Here is a 22,981-nt window from a genome sequence, read left to right as displayed (position 1 = left end):
ACTCAGAAAAAGGGGGTAACCCAAGGAATGCAGAAGATAGGGATATCTGGGCTCACCAAGTGATAACACGATGCTATAAGGCAATTCAGAACATTTGCCTTAGCATCAATGAATGTGTGAGAAAAGGACACCAAGTGATAACATTCACATCCATTCCTTTGTGAAATTAATGACAAATGTTTGATTCTGACCCTGAAACAAAACATGGTGCTATCAAAAGCCTTGTAATTAACAGTCAGATCCTGTCAATCCTTGCAAGCGGGACAGACACACAGAGGGAAAAACATCTTTGCTGTTACAAGACCCTGACATGAGAGTTCAACAGGACACTAGAGATCGAGCGAGAGCGAGACACCATTTTAGTGCTGTGACTATTGAAGCCAATAAAAAATTAACTCTTAGAGCTGATCTGCTATGGATTGAATTTAATTGCATTTTGGGACTTTATGATGATATTAGAACATGCAAAGATTTTGCAAACATTTGTATAAAATAAGTCACTTTGAATCAGCAGATTGGAGTAGCCTGCTGGGACACTTGAAGAGCTGGTACCCTACTCTCCAAGGTTATTAGAACCTAGTTAGTTTAGCTTATAGATATCAGTGTTATGTTGCAACAGTGATGCGATTAGTGAACAAAGGGAATGACTAGAATTAAAGTAAACTGTCTGTAAGAGGTTTTTATTCCATACTTCAAAAGAGTACAATGTTCAGGATGAACCAAGAGAGGCTTTAAAGGTTGGAGTCCAAAAGGGATTCCCTGGGCCTTTTCAAAACTCCACTTCAACAGCACCCCACATTTATCCAAATTAAACTCCAACTGCCCCTCAGCCCACTGGCCCATCTGATCAAGATCCTGTTGTAACCTGAGGTACCTTCTTCGCTGTCCGCTACCCTTCCAATTTTGGTGTCATTTGCAAACTTACTAACTATAGCTCTTATGCTTACATCCAAATCATTTACATAAAATGACGAAAAGAAGTGGACCCATCACTGATCCTTGTGGCACTCTACTGATCACAGGCCTCCAGTCTGAAAAACAACCCTCCACCATCACCCTCTGTGGAGAGTTCTCCCTGTATTCCGTGAGATCTAACCTTGCTAACCAGTCTCCCATGGGGAACCTTGTCGAACGCCTTACTGAAGTCCATATTGATCACATCTACCACTCTGCCCTCATCGATACACGTTGTCGCTTCTTCAAAAAACGTCAATCAAGTTTGTGAGACATGATTTTCCACGCATAAAGCCATGTTGACTATCCCTAATCAGTCCTTGCCTTTCCAAATACATGTATATCCTGTCCCTCAGGATTCCCTCCAACACTTGCCCACTACCATCACGCTCACTGGTCTATAGTTCCCTGGCTTGTCCTTACCACCCTTCTTAAACAGTGGCACCACATTAGCCAACCTCCAGTCTTCCGGCTCCTCACCTGTGACTGTCGATGATACAAATATCTCGGCAAGAGGCCAGCAATCACTTCTCTAGCCTCCCACAGAGTTCTAGGGTACACCAGATCAGGTCCTGGGGATTTTTCCACTTTTATGCATTTCAATACATCCAGTACTTCCTCCTTTGTAATCTGGACATTTTGCAAGACGGCACCATCTAATTCCCTACATTCTATATCTTCAATGTCCTTTTCCACAGTAAATACAGATGCAAAATACTCATTCAGTATCTGCCCCATTTTCTGCAGCCCCGCTAATCTTTGAGGGGCCCTATTCTCTCCCTAGTTACTCTTTTGTCCTTGATGTATTTGTAAAAACCTTTTGGATTCGCCTTAATGCTAGTTGCTAAAGCTATCTCATGTCCCCTTTTTTCCCTCCTGATTTCCCTCAAGTATAATCCTACAACCTTTATACTCTTCTAAGGATTCACTCGATCTATCTTGTGCTTCCTTCTTTCCCTCAACCAAACCTCAATTTCGTTAGTCATCCAGCATTCCCCATACCTACCAGCTTTTCCATTCACCCTGACAGAAATATACTTTCTCTGGACTCTCGTTACCTCATTTCTAAAGGCTTCCCACTTTCCAGCCGTACCTTTACCTGCGAACATCTGTCCCCAATCAGCTTTTGAAAGTTCTTGCCTAATACCGTCAAAATTGGCCTTTCTCCAATTCAGAACTTCAACTTCTGGATCTGGACTATCATTTTCCATCACTATTTTAAATCTAATAGAATTATGGTCGCTGGCCCCAAAGTGCTCCCCCACTAACACCTCGACCTGCCTGCCTTATTTCCCAAGAGTAGGTCAAGTTTTGCACCTTCTCTAGTAGGTACATCCACATACTGAATCAGAAAATTGTCTTGTACACGCTTAACAAATTCATCTCCATCTAAACCTTTAACACTATGGCAGTCCCAGTCGATGTTTGGAAAGTTAAAATCCCCTTCCATAACCACATTATTCTTACAGATAACAGAGATCTTCTTACAAGTTTGTTTCTCAATTTCCCTCTAACTATTACAGGGTCTATAATAAAATCCCAATAAGGTGATCATCCCTTTCTTATTTCTCAGTTCCACCCAAATAATTTACCTGGATGTATTTCTGGGAATATCCTCCCTAACTACAGCTGTAATGCTATCCCTTATCAAAAACGCCACTTCCCCTCCTCACTTGCGTACCTTCCTAATCTTCCTGTAGCATTTGTATCCTGGAACATTAAGCTGCGAGTCCTGTCCATCCCGGAGCCATGTTTCTGTAACTGCTATGATATCCCAGTCCCACGTTCCTAACCATGCCCTGAGTTCATCCACTTTCCCTGTTAGGCCCCTTGCATTGAAATAAATGCAGTTTAACTTATTACTCCTACCTTGTCCCATGCTGCCCTGACTGTGACTCGTTTCTGTTCTCAACTGTACCAGTCTCAGATTGACCTCTTTCCTCACTATCTCCCTGGGTTCCATCCCTCACTTTACTAGTTTAAATCCTCCTGAGTAGCTCTAGGAAATTTCCCTGCCTGTATATTAGTCCCCTTCCAATTTAGGTGCAATCCATCCCTCTTATACAGGTCACTTCTGCCCAAAAAGAGATTCCAATGATCCAAAAACGTGAATCCTTCTCCCATACACGAGCTCCTCAGCCATGCATTAATCTGCCCTATCCTCCTATTCCTGCCCTCATTAACTCGTAGCACTGGGAGTAAATCAGATACTTCTACTCTCGAGGACCTCCTTTTTAAATTCCTGCCTAATTCTCTGCAATGTCCCTTCAGAATCTCAACCTTTTCTCTTCCTATATCATTGGTTCCAATGTGCACAAGGACCTCCGGCTGGCCCCGCTCCCCCTTGAGAACATTCTGCACCCTCTGAGACATCCTTGATCCTGGCCCCAGAGAAGCAACACACCATTCTGATTTTTCTCTGCTGGCCACAGAAACCTATGTCTGTACCTCGGCCTAGACAGTCTCCTAACACAATCAATCAATCTCTTGGAACCCAACATACCCCTCATTGCATTACACCCAGTCTCAATACCAGAAACTTGGCCGTTTCATGCTACGTTCCCCTGAAAATCCGTCACCCCTACATTTTCCAAAACAGTATACTTGTTTGAAATGGGGATAGCCGCAGAAGACTCCTTACTAACTGCCTACCTTTCTTACCTTTTCTGGAGTTAACCCATTTATGTGATTGCATCTGTGACTTTTCTCTCTTCCTAAAACTGCCATCCATCACATCGCCTTGCTCTTGTAAGTTCTTCATTGCCTCTAACTGTCCCCCCAACTGATCCATTCGATCTGACAGGATTTGCATTTATTGCAGATATAATCCTCATTAACCCGTAAACTCTCCCTAAACTCTCACATCCGACAAGAGGAGCATATCACTCTACTGAAAGCCATTTTTACTCCTTCACAATCTACAGACCCAGAAAATTATACCTGTCTTATTCGTCTACACTGCTCCAGGTTAAATGAATAGTTATGGCTTATATTTTAAGTTTAATCAAGAGACGTATCTAGAAAGAACCCACTTTACTCACTACTGAAGATTTACTGTAAGGCCACACTTAAATATTCACTTCTGTTTCTATTCTGTTACCTCTCCCAAACAAGTTTCTCCAAGATCAGATGTGAATTTCACTGTTTATTTTCCCAGAGGCACTCCGATTGCCAGCGATACATGAATTCAAAGAGCAAAGGCAGTAACTGTGCAGGTTCACTGTGGTGTCAGTTTCTTTCTCTCTCTCTCTCTCTCTCCTGCACTGACCTCACCATGTGCTTCCTTTGTCTGTTCCTCTCCCTTTTAAAAGTGCTGTTATTTTAACTTTTTTTTCTCCAAAGTTCCAAAACGATGCAACAGCACACAAAACAGTAATTGCTGCTCCTGGAATTTGAGGAGATCACCTCCAATACCTAAAACACCTCAACAAAAAAGGAACAGCCTGTTACAGCCAGAAATACTTCCCGTCCTCCATCTTGGATTACCCAGAATCTTATCTCTTAACGACCAACAACAGAAGCAGAGTATAATCTGGGGAGCGCAATCTTTGAGCGTTGGGGAGTGGCAAGAGAGAAATAAAATCTTATTCTGAAGCAGATTTAATTTTTACTTTCTTGTGGCTCATTGTTCTATGCCATCTGACACTTTGAAACAAAACAACAGGGACAACACTGCAAAATGTTTTTTAAAAAACAAAGACTGCTTTAAGAAAATCATATCAACAAAATGGCTAAATGTATCGGAAAACCTGAATAAATCAATCAATGATGCAATGAACTTGTATACAAGGTGACGTTTACTCTGGAAAACCAGTTGATGATGCATTCAACTGGAGTTCATCTTTACATTTATATCTTCCCAAGATTGCACATTACAACCCTGCATCTCTTAACACAACACCCACAGTTCTAGACTATTTTCATAGTGAGCTCAATTGAATTCTGAGTTAATGCCCACTACTTGCAAAACAATTGAATTTAGTCGCTACATCTTAACAGCAACTACTCACTTAATTTTGAGAGTATTATAATTAACTGGCAACATAAATAAGCTACATTTTCTAAAATTATTGCACTGGTGTAGAAAATAATTCCTGTGTTCATATGGACTAAACATCAACAGTTCAATTTAACTTACCCAGGAGAGATATCAGTATTTTAAATTGGGATACAACATATAACTGGAAAAAAAAGATTAAAAAATTTCAGGTTGGAACAATATAACTAAATTACACATCAGTCATGCTTAATCACAGGACTCAGCGTGGCTCTCACATTTAGCATTCTAAATTAATTAAAAGTTCAATTAAAAAAGGAGACACGTACATTGTAGCATGTGAAAAGTGCACAATTGGCAAAATTGCCAACACAAATTGATGGAAAAAGAACTCGCATATCATAATGTAAGGCAATGTAAATCAAAATCGTTGGTAAATTAAGAAGAACTCTTCCCCAATTGCAAGCCCTTTATAAAAATGTCAAAAGAAGAATTGGACGCGCAGCCAGGGCAAGTACCAGTATAGGAGAAAGTGAGGAGTGCAGATGCTGGACAGTCAGAATGGATACAGAGTAGAGCTGAAAAAAGCACAGCAAGTCAAGCAGCAGAGAAGGGGAGTCAAATTTTTAGTTCAGAATCTTCATCAGTCCTGATGAAAGGTTCTGACCTGAAACGTCGACTCCCCTTCTCTTCTGATGCTGCTCGACCTACTGTGCTTTTCCAAGCTTCACTTTTCATTCACCCCAAGTACCACTATAGCTAATGTGACAAGCTCTTCCATACAATGAAACAAGGAAATGGACTGAGTGTGTATTTAAGTTATTAGCATAATCATTAACCTTGCTATTGTTATGACTAAACTGTGAAGTAAGCACCAATAATTGATTCCCACTATTCCACAAGTTGTCAGAAACATGTAAACACTCTACTAAACCAACAAGGCAACAAATTTGTCAGAGTGACTGCAATCCTGGACAAATTCAACTGACAGATTGTCTCTTTAAAAGAAATAAACTGTTTATAGTAAACAGATAACTTTTAACAAATGGCAGAGAAACGATTACAAATCTACAATTATGCAACTCAACCTATACTCCTTAAAACTCCAAATATACACACACACACACACGCACAACACCAGCTTATCGTCCAACAGGTTTAATTGGAAGCACACTAGCTTTTGGAGCATCGCTCCTTCATCAGGTGGTTGTGGAGGACACAATTGTAAGCAGAGAATTTATAGCAAAAATGTACAGTGTGATGTAACTGAAATTATACTTTGAAAAATACCTTGATTTTCTGTTGAGTCTTTCATCTGTTCGAATACCATGATAGTTTCACTTCTTTCATGGAGAAATGACAAAACCTTTTTTTAAAAGTTGCATTCTCAGCTTAACTATAACAATTGGTGTGAGCTAGACAATATGTTGAAGGTAAAAACAATGACTGCAGATGCTGAAAATCAAATACTGGATTAGTGGTGCTGGAAGAGCACAGCAGTTCAGGCAGCATCCAACGAGCTGCTCGTTGGATGCTGCCTGAACTGCTGTGCTCTTCCAGCACCACTAATCCAGTAATATGTTGAAGGTGTTAGCCCCCTGTGTTCTCTGTCTATGCCATGATGTTTAGATTGATTCTAATCTAAAAAGTGAGATAATGGTTTTCTACATGGATTGATGCAGTTTTTGAACAAAATGCAATGTAACTCCGCAAGTACAAATTCACCCCACAAAATATGTGTGCACATGTGGGTTTTTGTGTATGCCTGTCTGGGTTGGGGGTTTGAGAGTGTCTGTGTGTGTGCGCGCACGCGTGTATACGCGAGTGCACTTATGGAAGTGTCTGTGTGTATAGTGCAAATCTGGGTCTGAAAAGAAATCAAACATGTATGGCTTCCATGTGGATATAGTTGTTGATTTTTGTTATATATCTCTCATTCATTCTTTCAAGTAGATGTTGGTTGGCTACCAAATTCCATCAGGTATTGATCCACATATCAGCATTGGTATGGAGGTTCCTGGTTGACACAGCCGGAGAGATTCTCACAAAGGGTCCCATTGCCTGATACGATGGGACATCCTGGTACATTGGCTTTGTGTACCTTTGGAAGGAAGTAGAAGTCGCCTACACGAGAAGTACATTGCACGCGTAGGGAACTCTGAAGGACTGGATTCAAAGTCCTGATCAATGTGTTTAATTCACGGGTGTGTTCTTTGGTCGGATCAGCTGGCAGTTGCCTGTAGTGTTCCTGGTTGTTCAGTTTTTGGTACACTTCCTTGCAGTAATCTGTTCTATTCTGAATGACAATGGCTCCTCTTATCTGCTGGTTTGATGACAATGTTGTGATTGGTTTTGAGATTGGTGTGAGAATGTCACCAGCTATGTTGAAGGCACCTTGAAACTTTTTGTACAGGGGATCCCCAGCTTCAGTTGCAACACCAAGGATTTCTTAACACCACGGACCAGTCGAACCGGGAAAATTCCTCGGCACGACGGATGTTTTAGCACTCGACACCAACATCCCTCACAATGATGGCATCGCGGCAACAGCCTCAGTACTCAACACCAACAACTGCCAATCTCCAAACACCATCCTACAACTCATCCGCTTTATCCTTGATCACAACGTCTTCACCTTTGACAGCCAGTTCTTCATCCAGACACATGGAACAGCCATGGGGACCAACTTTACAGCACAATATGCCAACATCTTCCTGCACAGTTTCGAACAAGACTTCTTCTCTACGCAGGATCTCCAACCAACATTATACACCAGGTACATTGACGACATTTTCTTCCTCTGGAGCCAGAGGAGTCACTGATAGAACTACACAGTGATATCAACAAGTTTCACCCCACCATCAAACCACCATGGACTATTCTCGACTATCTGTCCCACTCTTGGACGCATGCATCTCCATCAAGGATGGACACCTCCGCACCACACTCAACCACAAACCCACAGACAACCTCACAATGCTACACTTCTCCAGCTTCCACCCAAAACATATTAAAATAATCATCCTCTATGGACAAGCCCTATGCGTACACCGGATCTGCTCAGATGAGGAGCAACGTGACAGGCACCTGGAAGTAATCAGGGATGCCCTCATAAGAACGGGGTACAATGCTCAACTCATCGACCGTCAGTTTTGACGTGCCACAGCAAGGAACCGTAATGACCTCCTCAGGAGACAGACACATGCTGCAACTGACAGGGTACCCTTCGTTGTTCAGTACTTCCCAGGAGCTGAAAGACTACACCATGTTCTTCATGACCTGCAACACATAATCAATGAGGACGAGCACCTTGCCAAGACCTTCCCGACACCTCCATTGCTTACCTTTTAAACAACTGCCAAACTCAAACAGATCATTGTTCGTAGCAAGCTGCCCAGCTTTCAGGACAACTCTATACAACCCTGTCACGGTAGGTGCTGCAAGACATGTTAGAGTGTGGACATGGATACCATCATTCCACGTGGGGGACACCTCCCACCATAGACCTGGCAGGTACTCATGTGACTCGGCCAATGTTGTCTATCTTATACGTTGCAGGCAAGGATGCCCGGAGACGTGGTACATTGGGGAAACCGAGCAAAGGCTACGGCAACAAATGAATGTGCACCGCACAACAATCAACAGACAGGAGGGTTCCCTCCCAATTGGGCAACACTTCAGCGGTCCAGGATATTTGACCTCGGACCTTCGGGTGTCCATCCTCAAAGGAGGATTCGGGACAGGCAGCAGCAAAACGTGGCCGAGCAGAGGCTGATAGCTAAGTTCCATACCCATAGGGAGGGCCTCAACTGGAACCTTGGGTTCATGTCACACTACAGGTGACCACTATTGCACTATACAGACAGACACAGACATCCTCTCAGAGACTTAGACTGTTCTACACTCATGCACACACATATACACACTCTCTCTCAGACACTCACAACCCCCCAACCCAAACAGATAGACACGCACAGACACAAAAAACCCACATGCACACATGTACGTATATTTTGTGGGGTGAATTTGTACTTGCAGAGTTACATTGTACTTTGCTCAAAAACTGCATCAATTCATGTAAAACTCTGTTATCTCACTTTTTAGATTAGAATCAATCTTAACATCATGGCATAGACAGAGAACACAGTGGCCTAACACCTTCAACATGTTGTCTAGCTCACACCAATTGTTACAGGTAACCCGAGAATCCGCCTTTTAAAAAAAAGTTTTGTCATTTACACATGAAAGAAGTGAAACTATCATGGTATTCGAACAGATGAATGACTCAACAGATAATCAAGGTATTTTTCAAAGTATAATTTCAGTTACATCACACTGTACATTTTTGCTATAAATTCTGTGCCTTACAATTGTGCCCTCCACAGCCATCTGATGAAGGAACGATGCTCCGAAAGCTAGTGTGCTTCCAATTAAACCTGTTGGACTATAACCTGGTGGTGTGCGATTTTTAACTTTGTACACCCCAGTCCAACACCGGCATCTCCGAATCATGACACATATTCACAACTCGGAGAGAGGGGGAGGGCGGAGAGAGCGAGCGGAGGACACACACACACAGAGCGATTTCCGAGAAAGAGTTTTCTATTTGCTGGCTCTCGAGGTCTTTTGCTGCTCTGTGCTTACAGTTCTGCAAAAAAAGACTGCTGGACACCAAATGGGAAGGCCATTGTCAGTCAGTTTTTCCTTAACTGAAAAACTCCTAGTACTATTAACCTTAAAATGTAATACCCATACTGCTCCAAAAATTGTCTGCACAGCTAAAAGTGTCTACCACTTGATTTTTCTAAGTTGCAAAACTCTCCTCATTAATTCAGTTATATAGCAGTTCAACTTCCATTCTAATTTACACTCCAAGTACTAAAAATGTGGTCTGTTTGATGGTTACAGTGGCAGTGAACGAAGTCAACAGTTGTTTCAACAGAGCAACAATGGCATGACTAAGAGCCTTGATTAACCTCATTTTGGAGAACGCAGTCGCACAAAAGGTACTGGAGTAAAAGCAAACTTTCACTCAGAGTACAGGATGATAAAAGCAGGTAGTTTTCTGTTTATGAGTCCTCAGAAATTACTGGCTCTTGATCTGACTTTAAGCTCAATACCATTTTGCTTCATAACTACCTCCATACCAATGCTACTGCTCATATGTGGTTCAATACCTGATGGAATTTGGTAGCCAACCATCATCTACTTGAAAGATTGAATGAGAGATATATAACAAAAATCAACAACCATATACAATTTCAGAAATTGTAACTCAATGGTAACTCAATGCAAGGCGGAAGTAATGAAGGAACAACATAGCCATCAATTCCCAAGTCAAACAAGAGGAAAATAACAATCCTTCTATTGGGATGCCCCAGTATTAAAGAGGTGGATAGATAAATTAAACTTGCCCCAACCGTGGGGGTCAAAAGCAATTTGCATTGTCTTAAAATAGCTTTTTAAAAATTTCATCCTATAACAATTGGCACAAAACTGAAGGAAATATTAGAACAGAATTTGGTAAAAGAAGTTAATGTCAAGCTGTATTTTAAAAGGGAAGAAAAGAAATAATTTCAGCTGAAGAAATGGGCACCAATAGTGAAAAGAGGAAGTGGGGTTGTACAACACTAGCCTGAGAGAAAGCTAAAACTTTTAAAGGGCTGCAACAGTCACTTTAAAGAGAAGGGGAGGCCATGGAAGGATTTGAACAGAAGGATAATAATTTTCAAATTTGAGTTTTGGAAGATTGGTTTGCAAGTTCCAAATCACAAACTCAAAACGCAATTCTTGTTCAACATTACTCCTTCATAATTCCTCAGGTAAAGAGGGAAGGAGAAAGTGAGAACTGCAGACGCTGGAGATCAGAGTTGAAAAATGTGGCGCTGGAAAGGCACAGTAGGCCAGGCAGCATCCAAGGAGGAGAAATTGACGTTTTATGTATAAGTTCTGCGTCAAGAATGCTTGAAGACTTAATCGGGTAAAGAGGGAAGGCAAGATTTCATTTCCAACAGTCAGCAGATTTATTTTTGATGAGAACACAGCACCTTTTAGGAAGATTTAGGATGTGCTTTAAAAGAAATCACAAGGACAATTCAATTATGGTGTCAGGAAGTGTACTGGCCAGTATGTCACAACTGGCATAGGTCAATTTTTACTGTGACATTATAAAACTCAGAACCGATCATGGATTGAAAAAGTCAATAAAGATAAGTTGTTACACATGAAAAGGAGCGGCAATAACTTTGTCTCGAATAAACTATGAAGGGACAAGGACAAAAGTTACACAGGAATTGAAAGTAATTAGCTACATTTGGAAAGAGGAGGAGGAGTCAAAGCTACATGTTTTGACATCTGCTTGATAACAGGCTACTTTACACCACAAGGATAAATTCTTCTGCAGGGCAATCATTTAAGAAGTTAAATTACAGAAAAGCTGGGTCTTCAAACCGATCGTCAATGCTAAATGTGAGGAGGAATAGGGAAGCTACTTCTGTTAAAAAGGCGAGTTGCAGAATCTTGATGGGCTCAGAGGACTAATTTGGATGATTCACCAGATTCATCAACAATATTATCATAGATGTGAATGACAAAAAAAAACTGTATAAGAATTTAACTTCAGAGCCTGTCATTAGCAGAATTTTGAAGAACATTGCACAAGGATCGAACGCTGAACACTTCCAAAGGAAGACAGTGTTGGTTGGAATCATAGCTAAATTCTCCAATTAAATCGGGTAATAACCAAGTTGAGTTGTGGGCCCTTATTTTGGTTGCAACAGGCAATAATGTTTAAATTATTGTTTCAGAATTCGAGCGTCTGTGAGATTTCTTCGTAAGCATCTGAATTAAAGGTACCTTAAGCTGATTTACTGACAACACTGCTTAATTATTAAACTGAATGCAAGTTCAATATACTTTGCAGTGTTATCAAACTAAAAACACAGGTTCTCTCAATATCGTTACTAGGTTTGTCCAATGAGTGGCTTGGCCATACACATTAGGAAGATTTGAGCTGAGACTCTTAAATCTAAGCTAATTTAACTAATCTTAGGTAGAATAGAGTTAAGAGCCCTTCATGTTCTAAGCCAGGAGAAGAAACTCAACTGTTCCTTGTCCCAGTCAACTGGAAAGGAGTGTGTATTACCTGAGCAAAAACAGCAGCAGCCTTTGCTTTGGAGTGTAGTCCCTTCCCATCCAATATTAAGTAGTCCACTGGTACTTGGCACCATACTCAGTGGTTAGCATTGCTGCCTCATCACCTGGGACCCGGGTTCAACTCCACCCTCGAGCGACTGTCTGTGTGGAGATTGCACATTCTCCCTGTGTCTGCGAAGGTTTCGTCTGGGTGTTCTGCTTTTCTCCCACAGTTCAAGGATGTGCAGGTTAGGTGGATTGGCCATGCTAAATTGCCCAGTCTCCAGCAACGTGTAGACTAGGTGGATCAGCCATGGAAATGCAGGATTATGTGGATAGGGTACGGGGGTGGGTCTGGGAGACTCTTTAGAGGGTCAGTGAGGACTTGATGGGCCAAATGGCCTGCTTCCACACTACAGGAATTGTATATCTACTCACTGCCATGATTCACACGAATGATCACTAGGTGTGAAACCTCAAGGAAATTCTATTGCAACACTGAATTAAGACATGTACCTTCTTTTTCACTTATAAAAGGTGATTAATCAAAATTATCTGGTACCTTCTTACATAAGTGACAAGTCGTCTAGATAGTGCAAGTGGATAAACACACCACTGTAAAATAACTATTTTCAGACAGAAGGCAAAGAATTGAAGAGTTGAAAATGTGTTGCTGGAAAAGTGCAGCAGGTCAGACAGCTTCCAAGGAGCAGGAGAATCGATGTTTCGGCCATGAGCCCTTCCTGAAGAAATGTCGATTCTCCTGCTCCTTGGATGCTGCCTGACCTGCTGCGATTTTCCAGCAACACATTTTCAGCTCTGATCTCCAGTATCTGCAGCCCTCACTTTCTCCGAGAAGAATTGAAGAGGAAAACATAGAATAATCTAACTGATACATTAAGATATGTTCAATCTTACTAATGCCACAAACACCAGCATCGCCTCTTGGAAAGTATTTAATTAAGGCTGTCACACATACCTGCTGAATTTTCTTTGAAAAGTTCTTGTTAGACTTTTCTAACAAGACTTCAAATCTGTTGCTACCTGTTTAAAGAAAGGAAAAATAATGACTTATGCAACAAATGATATTTCAAATATTTACATAATTCAATGCCAGTAATAATTTTCCACCCTCTAGATATATGTACATTTTTTAAGGTCTATCTCCAATTTTGTCACTATATCAATAATTTAGGTTCCAGACAATGAACAAGCAGATCTGGAGTTTCTATATTTTTTGTTGTGTTTTTATTTTGTGGGATTCACTCAATATTTATGTAACCAAGTGCAAAATGGAAATTGCATTTAATTGACTTCTTTCAAAACCTCACAAATTGTAACTAAATGCGCAACTCCACCCTTCTGTTTCTCTTTTACATATAGAATTAGCACTGTTGCCTGCATTTCAATAAACTTTAACAGTTACGTTATGGAATTCTCTTAATATGCTCTTCAAACTGCTACATTACTGAAGATTTATCTTTGTAATCTGTGTGTCTGGACAGATATTTTAAATAATGTAAAATAAGGGTGCACTACTGACTGCTACAAATCAGTAATGGTGGAAGGAGTAGACAACTTGAAACGATAAATTAAGAGAAATTGTGGGAAACACGTTCAATTCTGAAGTCTTCATTACTATTTTAAAATAAAAATTACATTGGCGATATTCCATTTTGGATCTCTATTCCTCCAAGCTGGTCTCGTGATGTTATGGATCAGGAACTCAAATATAAAAAAAAAAATCGCCATTCATTTCAACTGAAAGGTACAAACTTTTGAATACAATAGGAATGATTACAAACATACATTACACATACATTTTAGGTATGAGAAAAATTAGCTTTACTCTGTGGCAGGAGCTATCACTGAAGTTCAATTTATTTTTCCATGGTATCACTCCTATTTCCTGCTGTGATCACATTCATACTTTAGGAATGATGAGTGAAAAATTGCAGCCACAAACAATTTGCAACACAATTTGGCTCAGACTGCCTTACTTAAGTGCATCTGGCAATGACAATTTATTTTAACTAATGCTTTCCTTGTGTTTGTAAGTTACAAATCAAGAGATTTGTAAAAGGAATAGTCTTAGTGGAAAAGACTGAAATATTGCAATAGGTTTGCTCACGTCTTCTGTCCCTCATTTTACAGCAGTCAGAAAATCTTGCACTATATTGTTTATCTAAGACTGAATAATCTACTTACCTGATTCCTTCTTGATCCTATACAGGAGAAGATGTCCTGGCTTAGTGCCAACAAGTAGTCTATCCTCTATGGTGGAAATAAATGGATATAATAAGGTTGAGTTTTAGATTAAGAGTATGAAGTTACAAAGTATTTGAAAAACCATCATCATAGTCTACAGGAAACTTCAGTCCTGAAATGCTCACTTACAGGTACGCTGTTGCAAAGGATCATTGTTTATAGTACACAGAGTCATACAGTCCTACATTTAGTGAATGAGAAATGCTCCCTCTAAATTGCACAATTGCACAACAACCCAAAAGTTTCCACGAACGCTGGGTTTGAGTCAGCCGCTTCACAGAGATAGAGCATTTGTAGCTTTTTCGCCACAAACTACAAAAAAAAGACAAGTACTAATCCTTTATTTCCAATGTCGTTCAGTTTTGTGAAAGGGTTACCCGAATTTTTCTGCACATGATACTGCCAGATCTACTGAGCTTTTCCAGCAATTTCTGTTTTTGTTTTTGTTCACTTCTCTTTGCCTAATATTCTAAGTTCATGCACTCAAATTATGTCTATCACAATCAGTAGGTACAGACATATACAGTAAAACTATTCTGAATAAAAACCACAAAGGACAGAATTTATAATTTTGTCACTAGTTTTGAAGTGCAAATAGACTCAGTGTGAAAATTTCACAAAGTCACAATAAATTTTATTATTTATGCATCATTCATCATTCAAAGGCAACTAAGGATAGACAAATAAGGAGACTTTCATATGTCAGTAATGAAAAAAAGCGTTTGGCCATTCACAATTTCCTTCTGGGAGATTTTTCACAATTCTCATTCGTGGCTCATTTTTACCACTTTTGCTGCTTTGTCAGAACAACACGATTTCAAGATTCATACTGAAGTCTCATACACTTAATCACACTTCAGGACTTACACTTTCCTAATGTTGTAAAGGTTTTCGGGAGTCAGGAGATGAGTTGTTTGCAGAATTACCAGTCTAACATACCCTTGTAGCCATAGTATTTATTTAGAACTTCTTGCTTATCAGAACTACCAGAACGTAAATGGTAGGTGACCCAGTGATGCTAATGCTGTTGATGTCAAAAGGGAAACTGCTAGATTCAAGTCAAGAACTGAAATCAATGGCTTCAGTCTTCCCAATATTTAATTGGATGAAAAATCTGGTCATCCAATACAGGATATTCAAACTAATAATATAGCAACAATATAGGTTGCTCTGCTATAACCTGACAGCTGCGTTCTTCTGCAACCTCTCATTTATAGAAAATTGCATTATGGGAAACCACGATGGCAATTGTCGACATGATTTTCTAATAGAAAAACCGCTATACCCATTCTGCAGAATGGGTTTGCATTGTCCAAACAAGATAGTCAATTCTTTAATCACGTTATAGCCAATTTGCGCTGACGAAACGTGCGTTATAGCAGAATAAGTGTGCTGGAGGTGGAGTCAAAAGTTGTAAACGTGTATGTGAAAACTAATGCCACGATTTCAGACGATGTTAATGAATGGCAACATGTAGATGAGAAATAGGAGAGGTGCAAAGACAGATCCTCAGGGAACAACAAATAGATTGATATGGGAGTAAGACAGAAGCCATTGCAAGTGATACTCTGATTATAATTAGCTATATGAGTGGAACAAAGCGAGAGCAATCCCATCCAGCTGACTGATAGGGAAGGAGATATGTGAAGAGGATGGTGTAGTCAACAATATCAAAGGTTGCTGAGTAATGGAGAAGGATGGGAGGGGAAATTTACCACTTTCAGTCACAAATCTGCTTTTGTTAAGAATGATTTCAGTTGCAGATACCTGATTGGATGGATTTGAAACTAGAATTCTGGAAGGATGGGTGAAGGTTTAGGAGGCATCAATATTTAAGAATTTTAGAGAAGAAAAGGAGATTGGAAATAGACAGTTATTTACAAGGATAGCAGGGTCTTTATTTAAAAGAGAGCAACAACAACTACAGATTAAAATGAGAGGAAGACACTTGAAAAGTGAACAATTCATGGTGTCAGAAGAAAGGGATATTTTGCTGTTAGCAGGTTATTGGGGGTAGGAGTTGAGCCTCATCGGCAAAGTGAACTCAGTGACTTTGAGGGAAAGTAGGAAATACATTGAAGAAAAGTAACTTCAGGAATGTGGTGAGGGGAGGAATTTTAGTTTCATGGACTCGTGGAAGTGAAAGTCAGATGGTGTTGACCTTAGTGACAAAAATCTCCATGAGTACCTTGTCATGAAGGCAGAGGAGACGAGGAAAGGTGTTAAAAACAATAATTTGCAGAATAGAAAGCTCAGTTACTTTTGCATTCCAGAGAGATTTTGGAATAGTGACTGTTTTTTGTAGGCAAAAACAGGATCAAATAGCATTTTACATCGTCAAGTAGATGGGTAAACTAGCTGTTCATCACATGCATTCAAGCCTGCATACTGGAAGACTTTAGGGAGCAGAGATGACAGGGCTGCCAGGGGAACATACAGGGTATGAGAGAATAATTATTTTATTGGTGCAAAGACATCTAAGATGGGGGCGGAGGTGTGATAGGGCAAATCAGTAGCTGCAGAGATTGTGGTGAATGCAGTGTCAAGGCTGGACAGTTGAGTTTTTTTAAAATGCAGTTGCATGTGAAGTGGTGGGTAGTTTCTTTTCAGGTACAGGTATGGGAAATAAAATTGGGACCTAAAAGGAAAGTGTGGGTGTTGCTGATATGGGAAAGTGATCAGCGATGGTATTTCAAGTCCTTTTAAACATTTTTAATACCTCAATTTAATTACTTTTAATCAAAAGGAAAAACAAGTGTACTCTGTGTATCTTCATCTTTTCTCTTATATCAATTGCTCTAATTGAATTTACACAGTACTGTTCCAAATTCAATGTATCCATTCTCGGCTGCAGTGCCAGAGTTAAGAACTGTACTTAACCAAAGCTTGAAAAAAAAACTAGCATAATTTCAGCCGTTTTGTATCAAGCCTATTGAAATTTTTAATTTTTCTATAACTTTACATGAACCCTTAATTTCCTCTGTAGCTGAATGGTCACAGTTTCTTACTATTTAAGATTACAAGGGATTGTTGCAGGGAATGCGATAGCACTCGAGAGGGTGCCGAGGATATTTACCAAGATGTTGCTTGGGCTGGAGATTTTAAAAAGAGAGATTACATAAACTCTGGTTCTTTGCCTTAGAGTGACTGAGATGTACAAAATTGAGGGGCACTGATCGAGTAGACAGGAAGAAACAATTTTCCCCCTTGACGAAAGGATCGGGGTGTAGATTTAAGGTAAAGGCTAGAATGTTTCGGAGGAGATGTGAAGAAAGAGGTTTTCACCCAGAGGGTTCTGGAAATCTGGAACTCATTGCCTGCAAGGGTGGCAGAGGCAGAAACCCACATGACATTTCAGAGGTATATAGATATGCAATGCCAAGGCATACAAGGCTTGGAGCCAAGTGCAGGGCATGGAAGTGATGGGCTAAATGACCTTTTTCATTGCTGTAGATCCCCTATGACTATTTATGAACTATCTTGTTAGGTTCAAAGAGGAAAATCCCAGTTTCCAACAATGGATTCCATCTGGCACAGTTTGTCTACTCATTTAATGCATCAATATCCTTTTACAACTCTCTCACCTAGACTATTTAATGAGCATTCTGACATCAAACTTGACTAGATGAGTTTCTATTCCCTTTCCAGGCTGCACTGCAATGCTGCCACATCTTGGCTGAGCAAGGCTGATACACGAGTAACTTGATCAGCTCACCACCCACTAGTTGTGAGATATTGCTTTATTTGTTTGGCTAAACATTACTTCATCTCCAAACAAATCGGTGCAAGCAAAGCTCTTCAGGATGTTTGGGTGATCCAACTGTGTACATCAATAACTCAATAACTAATGCTTTGTTCGAGTACAGGATAAGTATACAGCTACTGAACAGGAATAGTTGATGCTTTCAGTGTTTTCTTACAACTGACAAACATTTTCACGACGAAAGATAATGAATAAAAATGGAAAAAACACATCGCCCTCCAGAGACCTAAGATTTGAAACTAAAATGAAAGGGAAAAGCAGGCCAAATTACTCGTGTGCTTCAAAATGAACTAAAAAATAGGCTCTATCCAAGTTGAAAAATTTGTTAAACCACCACCGTTTCGATGTCTCACTTCAATTTTGGGCTGGATACTGATGTCATCAATCGGCGACAAAAACTTTCCCCGAGCCCCTCCCCCCCGAGATATAAACCCAGTTTTTGATCGTTTATGATCATTTATTGGTTTGTAAACGACGGTCCTCCAATGTCATCTTTCAACTTCGGCATCTCGAAAAAGATCTGGCTCCATGAGCCCGGAATCCACTCGCCTTTCCTCCGTTAAGCCACAGCATCCGCCCGCGTCGCCATACGTATGGTCGCAACACGCACACACATATATAATATATATATATATATATATATATACAAATCGCCCTTACCCCAGGCCGCTATGCAATCGATTTGCAACGGCAGCTTCTCCAAAATCGGCACCGACTCGTAGGCGTCGTGCATCTCGACGACATAGACCGCCCGCACAGAACGGCCGGTGAAACAAACTCCGACCAGCTGCTCGAGCGCACGCGCGCTACCGTTGGCAGAGCGAGCAGGCGCTTAGTCCCGTGACCCCCCTCCCCCCCGCGCGCGCTGCCCACGGCAGTGCTTCTGGTTTTCTGACAGTCGAAGTGTCGTGTCTGACCGAACCAGCGTGGGTATGTTTACAATAACAATCAAGCAGTTTCTGTGGAAATGTCCATGTTACACTGAGAAAATTACGAGTGAGTGCCCTATAGCAGTTTTTCTGATCGGAATTCCTTCTCTAGAGAATGGTTCTTCGTTGTTCACTGGAATCAACATAGTTGAGAAGGTGCTATTACACAGATGGGACTTGAACTCAATTCTCCTGGCCAAGGGACACCACCACTGTAGCTGGTGATGGGTAGAAGGGAGAGACATGTCAGCTGTTGGTCGAGGCTCAAATTTGAGTCCTTTCCATTCTAATCAAGGAGAATACGAAGTCGAGAACCGTCTTCACATGTAGATGTCAATGAATTTATTGGACTTTATGTGCTACTGTAGATGGTAATCATGGATATACCAGGTGCTTACATATAGTGACAAGCATAGGTTGAATTTTCCATAAGACCGTCATAAACTGGAACTGGAGTAGGCCATTCAGCCCCTTGGGCTTCCTCTGCATTCAGTAGGATCATGGTTGATCCAACGTTGCTCAAGCCCACATACACAACAAATCAAGTAGTTCCAAATACTCAAGCCTAAGAGAAGAAATACCTCTGCAGAGCAGCACGTTGTTTCAGTGGTTAGCACTGCTGCCTCACAGCACCAGGTACGATTCCAGAATCGTGTGGACTTCTCCCCGTGTGTCTGCATGGGTTTCCTCAGAATGTTCCAATTTTCTCCCATAGTCTAAAGATGAGTCGGTCAGGTGGATTGGCCATGGGAAATGCAGGGTTGCAGAGATAGAGTTGGTAGATAGATTGCACTTCGGATGGTTGTTGTGTCTCGATGGATCAAATGGCCTGCTTCCACACTTTATGGGTTTCCATGAGCTTTAGAGGGCTTTATAACGCAGTGGTAGCACCTTGACCTCTCAGCCAGAAAGCCTGGGTTCAGATCCCACCAGCTCTGGAGGTATGTAATATCTGAGACTTTGCCCTTTAGTTCTAGACTCTCCCTGCTGAGGGGAAACATCCTGCATTTATGTCAAGTCTTTAAGAATCCTATATGTTTCAATGAGATCATCTTTCATTCTTCTAAATTCCAATGAGTAGACTCCCAAACTGTTTAAACTTTGCTCATAAAACAGTCTCTCCATATTGAGGATCATCCAAGTGAACCTACTCTGAACTGCCTTGAGTTAATTAATTAACTAATGAACATGATAAAAGGCCGGTACAACCTGGAGGGCCGAAGAGCCTGTACCGTGCTGTACTGTTCTATGTCTTTCCTTACGTACAGGGACCAAAACTACTCTCAGACTCCAGATGTGGTCTCACCAGCACCATTGTACAGTTGTAGAAGGACTTACTTACTAGTGTACCTAAACCACTTGAAATAAGGGCCAACATTCCACTACCCTTCCAAATTACCTTCTGCATCTGTGTCATAGTTTAATACGCACAAGTACCCCTAAGTCTCTTTGTATTGCAGCAGCTTGCAGTTTTTCTCCATTTAAATAATATTGCTCTTTTGTTCTCCTTTCCAAAATGAACTTCACATTTTCCCACATTATACTCCATTTGCCAACTTTTTGCCTGTTTAATGTGTCAATATCTCTCTCAACTATTTGTGACCTTTTCACAACTTTCCTTTCCACCTTTTTTTTGTTGTCTGCAAATTTGATTATGATGCATTTGCTTCCTGCCTTCAAGTCATTAACATGTATTGTAAACAGTTGCAGTACTCAACTGGTTACAGATCACCAACCTGAAAAAAGAACCCCTTATCACTGTAGTAGACCAAGGATAGAAAGATAAGTATGTGAGAAGCTGAAGAATTAAAAAGAAGACTTTTAGATTGTCTTTTCCTTTGGCTTCCAATTTGATTCTGTTTGGAGTCATACCAAGTGCAAAGGAAGATGGCTGTGGTTGTGGGAGGTCAATCATCTCAGCTCCAGCACATCATTGCAAGAGCTCCTCAGAGTAGTGCCCTAAGCCAACCATCTTCAGCATTTTCATCAATAATCTTTCCTCCATAAGGTCAGGAGCAAGGATTTTCACTGAAAATTATGCAATATTCAGTCCATTTGTGATTATTCAGATACTGAACCAGTCCTTGTAGGTATGCAGCAAGACCTAAAAAATATCCAGGCTTGCGCTGATAAGTGGCAAGTAACACTTGTGCCATACTAGTGTCACATAACAACCATCTCAAGCAAAAGAGAATCTAACCATTGACCCTTCACATACAATGGTATTACCATCACTGAATCCCATATAATTAACATCCTAGCATGGAAACAGACCCTTCAGTCCAACCCGTCCATGCCGACCAGATATCCCAACCCAATCTAGTCCCACCTGCTAGCACCTGACCATATCCCTCCAAGCCCTTCCTATTCATATATCCATCCAAATGCCTCTTAAATCTTCACCACTCCTTCTGGCAGCTCATTCCATACACGTACCACCCTCTGTGTGAAAACGTTGCCCTTCAGGCCCTCTTTTATATCTCTCCCCTCTCACCCTAAACCTATGCCCTCTAGTTCTGGAATCCCCGACCCCAGGGAAAAGACTTTGCCTATTTACCTTATCCATGCTCCTCATAATTTTGTAAACCTCCATTAGGTCACTTCTCAGCCTCTGACTCTTCAGGGAAAACAGCCCCAGCCTGTTCAGTCTCTCCCTATAGCTCAAATCCTCCAACCCTGGCAATATCCTTGTAAATCTTTTCTCAACCCTTTCAAGTTTCACAACATCTTTCCAATAGGAAGGAGACAAGAATTGCAATATTCCAACAGTGGCCTAACCAATGTCCTGTACAGCTGCAACACGATCTCCCACTCAATACTGACCAGTAAAAGAAAGCATACCGAACGCCTTCTTCACTATCCTATCTACCTGCGACTCCACTTTCAAGGAGCGATGAACCTGCACTCCAACGTCTCTTTGTTCAGCAACACTCCCTAAGACCTTACTATTAAGTGTATACGTCCTCCTAAGATTTGCGTTCCCAAAATGCAGCACCTCACTTAATTAAACTCCATCCTGCCACTTTTCTGCCCAATGGCCAATCTGGTCAAGATCCTGTTGTAATCTGAGGTAACCTTCTTTGCTGTCCACTACATCTCCAATTTTGGTGTCATCTGCAAACTTACTAATTGTACCTCTCATTCTCGCATCCAAATCATTTATGCAAATGACAAAAAGTAGAGGACCCAGCACCGATCCTTGTTGCACTCCACTGGTCACAGGCCTCCAATCTGAAAAACAACCCTCCACCACCACCCTTGGTCTTCTACCTTTGAGCCAGTTCTGTATCCAAATGGCTAGTTCTCCCTGTATTCCGTGTGATCTAACCTTGCTAACCAGTCTCCCATGGGGAACCTTGTCGAACGCCTGACTGAAGTCCATATAGACCAGTTAAAAGAAAATTGGCTACAAGAGTAGGTCAGCTACTTTGATTTTTGTGGTGAGAAAGTTGCTTCCTGTTTCCCTAATGCCTGACAAAAGGCATTTGTCAGAAGTGTCATGGAATCTTTCCATTTGCCTGGATGAACGCAGTTCCAACAACACTAAAGAGATTTGACATCATACACGACAAATAGACTGCTTAATTGGAATCCTATCTACCACCTTCAGCATTCACTACTTCCACCACTGTGTACAATGGTGACACCTTTCACCATTTCCAAAATGCACAGTGGTAACTCATCAAGGCTCCTTCAACAGCATCTCTGTAAACTTACAATCTCCACCATCTGGAATGACGAGATCAGCAGACACATTAGAACACCTTGATCTGCAAGTTCCCCTCTATTTCATCATCCTGACTTGGAACTATGTTCCCGTTCCTTTATTGTTGCTGGGTCAAATCCTAGACCACCCTTTCTCCTGGCACTATGGGTGTCCTTACACCCAAAAGACTGCATTGATCAAACAAAACAGCTCACACCACTTTCTCTTGG

General features: G+C 41.0%; 1 protein-coding gene across 1 annotated transcript in view; it reads right to left on the bottom strand.

The window, feature by feature from the left end:
- The window catches only part of LOC140476554 (vam6/Vps39-like protein), a 100,480-nt gene extending 81,566 nt beyond the window's left edge, over window positions 1-18,914 (bottom strand). Inside the window, exons 1-4 of the mRNA XM_072569337.1 lie at window positions 18,777-18,914; window positions 14,294-14,359; window positions 13,065-13,129; window positions 5,093-5,135 (exon numbers count right to left, since the gene is read on the bottom strand). Of these exons, the coding sequence (XP_072425438.1) occupies window positions 5,093-5,135; window positions 13,065-13,129; window positions 14,294-14,359; window positions 18,777-18,849 (247 nt within the window). The 5' untranslated portion in view covers window positions 18,850-18,914. The remainder of the gene's footprint in view (window positions 1-5,092; window positions 5,136-13,064; window positions 13,130-14,293; window positions 14,360-18,776) is intronic.
- Between the last annotated feature and the right edge of the window lie 4,067 nt (window positions 18,915-22,981).

The sequence above is a fragment of the Chiloscyllium punctatum genome, chromosome 4, assembly GCF_047496795.1.
Source record: "Chiloscyllium punctatum isolate Juve2018m chromosome 4, sChiPun1.3, whole genome shotgun sequence".
Taxonomy (NCBI): Eukaryota; Metazoa; Chordata; class Chondrichthyes; order Orectolobiformes; family Hemiscylliidae; genus Chiloscyllium; species Chiloscyllium punctatum.
Note: the sequence above shows the minus strand (reverse complement) of the source record. Positions and strands in the feature narration are given on the sequence as shown.